The sequence below is a fragment of the Oratosquilla oratoria genome, chromosome 9, assembly GCF_046742065.1.
Source record: "Oratosquilla oratoria isolate Oo_2021 chromosome 9, ASM4674206v1, whole genome shotgun sequence".
NCBI lineage: Eukaryota > Metazoa > Arthropoda > Malacostraca > Stomatopoda > Squillidae > Oratosquilla > Oratosquilla oratoria.
The window spans coordinates 49,555,056-49,560,055 of record NC_134785.1 but is presented as its reverse complement, the minus strand read 5'-3'; the positions used below and the strand labels follow the sequence as shown (position 1 = coordinate 49,560,055).

Genomic DNA, 5,000 nt, shown 5'->3' with positions numbered 1-5,000 from the left:
AAAAAAAAAAAAAAAAAAATTGGAGGTCCTCCTTGAGGAGCCTCGTCCTCGGCGGCGCTTACCAAGTAGGACTCCGCTGTGGTGAAGGACACTGGGTCAGCCGCCTTGACCTCTTGGCACATGTACTCGAGCTGGCCACTTGCTTGGAGAAGGAAGTTCCCGCTTAGGGACATTTCTATCAAGTCGAGGACGACCGAGTCTGCGCGGTAAATGACCTGATAAAAGAAGAACAAGGACGATGAGCTAATTAAGTCACCCTTGAGGGTCTACAGTGGCCTGTGACACAGTAACACACTTTACCTTTACACTAAACACACATACACACACACACAATATATATATACATATATATATATATATATATATATATATATCTATGCAGAAGAAATCACTTGAACGCATGATTCTAATTATGCTCAAAAACCACCTTGAAAATGTCTGAATAGACGAAAGCGCTCGGTCACATTTCTGTTATTTTCCTTGTGGTATTTTGGCATTTATACAGTGTATATATATATATATATATACATATATATATATATATATACACATATATATACTGTATATATATATATATGTGTGTGTGTGTGTATGTGTGTGTACATGGTATGACGACTGCAACAGATCAAAGAAGAGTAGGAATAAGAAGAACAGGAAGGAATATTTTGTGGACTAGAGGAATCGAACCATAAAGGGAGATAACGCTCAGGGAATGGGGGAAGGGGGGAAGGGAGTGGGGGAAGAAGGACAGCCGTCATGACAGCGATTACAGGGGAGACGGACTGTACTCTGGAAGCCGCTCTGTAATAAGGAGGGTCGTTACAAAACGGGCCGAAGAGTCGGCGGGGGATGGGGAGAATTACAGGGCGAGCGTCGTAAAAGAGGGAATTTGTGAAGAATATGGATGTTAGGATCGGGTGATTAAAGGAAAATGTCAGGGGAAGGGGGAGGTGGGAGGGGAGGGGAGGGAGGAGGGAGGGGAGGGGGGGGGGGGGGGGGAGGGGGGGGGAAGGGGGGGGGGGGGGGGGGAGGAGGGATATGTGGAGGAAGGGAGGGAGGGGAGGGGAAGGGGAGGGGATGGGAGGGAAGGGGGAGGGGAAGGGAGGGGAGGGGGAGGGGAAGGGAGGGGAGAGGGATATGTGGAGAAAGGGAGTGAGAGAGAGGAGGGGAGTGGAAGGGGGAGAGGGAGTGGAAGGGGAGGGGAGGGGGAGGGTAAGAGAGGGGAGGGGAAGGGAGGGGAAGGGGAGGGGGAGGGTAAGGGAGGGAGGGGAGGGGGAAGGGAAGGGGAAGGGAAGGGGAAGGGGAGGGGAAGAGGGGAAAGGGAAGGGGAGGGGAAGGGAGGGAGGGGAAGGGGAGGGGAAGAGGAGGGGGAAGGGAGGGATGTAGGGAAGAATGGGTTTGGGATAGAAATGCTGAAGAAAATATTTCGGGTGATGGGAGGGTAATTTGGGGGAGATCTAGGGTAAAGTGGTTATCACACTGGGCTATTTTTCCTCCGACATCCTACCTCCAACCTCCATCTAAATAACTAGATTATGACTTCGTTTACAGAACTCTAGATTTCTCTAAGAACTTTTCAACAGTATGTCTAAGATTAATAGAGAATCCCTTCGTTCATCATTCAGCTTTGAAAATAATTTGATATTTGGAGATTTGAAAAATGAAATATTGTAACCGAAGTCAATTTTTACTCAAACGAATTCTCAACTGTCGGAGCTGGTGAAACCCGTGGAAGCTGCCTAATGTGATAACCTGAAGTAAGGTGGGGGGGGGGGTTTCTAAAAAATTCTCTTTTTATTAATTTCGGATTTCGGATTCGATACCAAAAGATGTCATGAAAGAATGTGGTTCATCAGAAGCAAATCAAAACCATTGGTAAATGTAACAGCTTAATGTTCTAAGTACAACCTCGAAGGAGTTTATTACAATGATCAAATAAAACATGTACAGTGAGAGGCAAAAGTTTTGCCCCACGATAGTTTTTACAACGTCAATATAACTTTTTTGTTGAGTATGTGATGTATTTTTCCAAGTTGGATAATTTTCTTGAAAGAAAAATGAGATGAAAATTTGGAATTCTGTATCATGAAAAATTTGGGTGGGTAAATTTTTCCCTTGTGAATCTACATATATGAAAGAAAAACATAAGAACGAAGACAAAAATAAAGACAAAAAACAAAGATAAAGAAAACCACAAAGAAAAAAAAATCTAAAGGTATAGAAAAAGACAAAATTATAAAAGCTAGATAACCCACTTCATAACACAACCTTCCAGGTTTCTGTTGATGATGATGGGTTGGACGCCATGACAGGTCTCATGCTGGGTAATGCTTGCAAATTATTATCAATTTCCAAGCATTAACCAGCATGAGACTTGTCAAGGCACTCCAGGAGAACCGCCGACCGACACAGAAATATCAAGGGTCATCCCAGCGTATGTTATCTATTCTTATCTATTGTATTCAATTTATTATTTGCTATTTTCCTGTTTGTTTATTACCTAACTATACATATGCATTTATTTATTTTGTTTTATTATTTATGTTGTTATAGTTTTTATTTCTTTATTCATTTAATTATCATTATTATGATTTTTCGCGTCCGACCTAGTTATGGACCAGAAGGTCTCCTGTCAGTATGCTCCTCTTTTGTAATCCTTTGTATTTTCTGACCTTTCCTAAACACAATCTCGTGGGTAAATGACACTAACAGCTACCCCCACCCCATCCCACTAACAATCTCCCCCGTTTTAAGTGACACACTAACACTAAACGAATTTATCTATATTGTGAGGCAAAGACTCCCATCAACCTCGGTGGCCCAACATTTCTGATTTTATTCTGGTCGTCGGTAGATGACTTTTATTCACTTTAGAGGAAACATTACTGAAGTGGAGTTTCTAAATATATATTCTGTTCGTGAGCAGTTTATATATTTTTTCTTTACACAAATGAGGCGTACAGAAACAGAGGGGCATCCTCGCCATTTTTACTGGTTTTGAGTTAAGCACAGATATATATAGAGGAAGCTTACAACTTTCATTTAATAGTCTAGAGATCACGAATACATACGCAAAGTTCACTTGCATTTGAATAAAATGCCCCAACGGCAACCAAAAGGGACAGAAATATGGGGCTATAGATGAAATAAAAGCTACCTCTATGGACCAGAGGAACGCATAATTCTTTTATACATGAGGACTAATCTCCCCTTAAAGACGAATTTTAGTAATTTTTTATTTTCTGCTATTCTTCCTTAACTTGCTACAGCCTCTATGATTCAATTTCTTCGGCGCAAAGATAGAAGCGCTGGTTTTTGTCAATGCTGTATTAATACGTTTCACAAACACTATGACTCAAGCTCTTTCTGCGAGCTATTGCTCCTAAGGTTAAAAGCGGCAGTTAATAGGGGAAGAAATACAATAGTAAGGTTTGTATAGTGAAATACTGCAAAAATCTACCGTAGACTTTTAACCTTATCAACTCTGACCTTATCAACACCTCTGTGTACCTCCACACACTTCTAGCTAAACCAACACTTAACACAATTATACAGTAAAGAACAATTATTAATTATTGATATTAATGATAATAATAAAATAATAATAATAACATAATAATCACAATAGTATTAATAGAAATAATGATAATAATAATAGAAATAATGATAATGATGACAATAATAGTAGCAATAATAATGATAATAATAATGATAATTATAACCTTACTGATAACGATAAAAGTACTGATAATGGTAATAGTAGTAATAATAATGATGATAACAATAATAATGATAATATAATTTTCTTTATCATTAGCATTATTTTTATCATTATTATTACTATTATACTTTTTATTATCTTTATTATCATCATTACTGTTATTAAACCATTATTACCATTATTACTAATATCTTCATTATTGTTACTATCTTTATCATCATTATTACTGAATTATTATCATTGGTATTAATATGTGTATTAGAGGGGTTTCGACAGACTCGTGTTTAAAGTGATGTGTGAACGTGTGAACGGGGTATTTGGGATTTAACCAACGTGTTCGACAACCAAATACCCCGTTCACACGTTCACACATCACTTTAAACACGTGTCTGTCGAACCGCGTTCGACGAACCGTTACACCGTATAAACCCCCTCTTAGTAGTAGTAGTAGTAGTATCATCATTACTATCATCATTACTATTAAGACTGCCACTGTCGCCTCACCTTGCGTAAGCATCCCACGAAGTTGGATCTGGTCTTGGCTCCCGGCAGGAGCGCTGGGTGGTCGGCGCCGGCCACGTGGAGCCTCGAGGAGGAGAGCTGCGAGAAGGGACCCGCCGTAGTTCCTCGCTCCGTGAAGAGCCCGTCCACGGACACGGATAACTGTCAGGGAGAGAAGGAAATCAAAGTTGAGGTCGAAATTCGAAGTTGAGGTCAAAGTTTAAGGATGAAGTAAAAAATCGAAGTAGAGTTCAGGTTTCAAAGTTGTGGTCAAAATTCAAAGTTGTGGTAAAAAAATCGAAGTTGAGGTCAAAATTAAAAGTTGAGGTAAAAATTCAAATCTGAGGTCGACATAAGAAGTTGAGGTAAAAAATCGAAGGTGATGTCAAAATTCTAAGTTTTAGGCCAAAAATCGAAGTTGAGGTAAAAATTCGAAGTTGAGGTAAAAAATCAAAGTTGTCAAAATTCAAAGTTGAGATAAAAATTCGGAGTGGAGATCAAATTTCGAAGTGGAGATAAAAATTCAAAGTGGATATCAAAATTCAAATTTGAGGTCAAAATTCAAAGTTGAGGTCAAAATTCGAAGTTGAGGTCAAAATTCAAAGTTGAGGTCAAATTCGAAGCTAAGGTCAAATTTCGATTTTGAGGTCAAAATTCAAAGTTAAGGTTAAAATTCGAAGTTGAGGTCAAGGATCGAAATTGAGGTCAAAAATCGAAGTTAAAGTAAAATTTTATATATTTTTTCTTTGCTGTGTATGGGGTCTTCTTGATGAGTGAA

General features: G+C 39.2%; 1 protein-coding gene across 5 annotated transcripts in view; it reads right to left on the bottom strand.

The window, feature by feature from the left end:
- Positions 1-5,000, bottom strand: part of Nrx-1 (Neurexin 1) — a 994,895-nt gene that overhangs the window by 75,958 nt on the left and 913,937 nt on the right. For all 5 annotated transcript variants that reach the window (XM_076190377.1, XM_076190372.1, XM_076190376.1 and 2 more), the window contains exons 6-7: positions 4,226-4,384; positions 63-215 (exon numbers count right to left, since the gene is read on the bottom strand). In XM_076190377.1, coding sequence (XP_076046492.1) covers positions 63-215; positions 4,226-4,384 — 312 coding nt within the window. The remainder of the gene's footprint in view (positions 1-62; positions 216-4,225; positions 4,385-5,000) is intronic.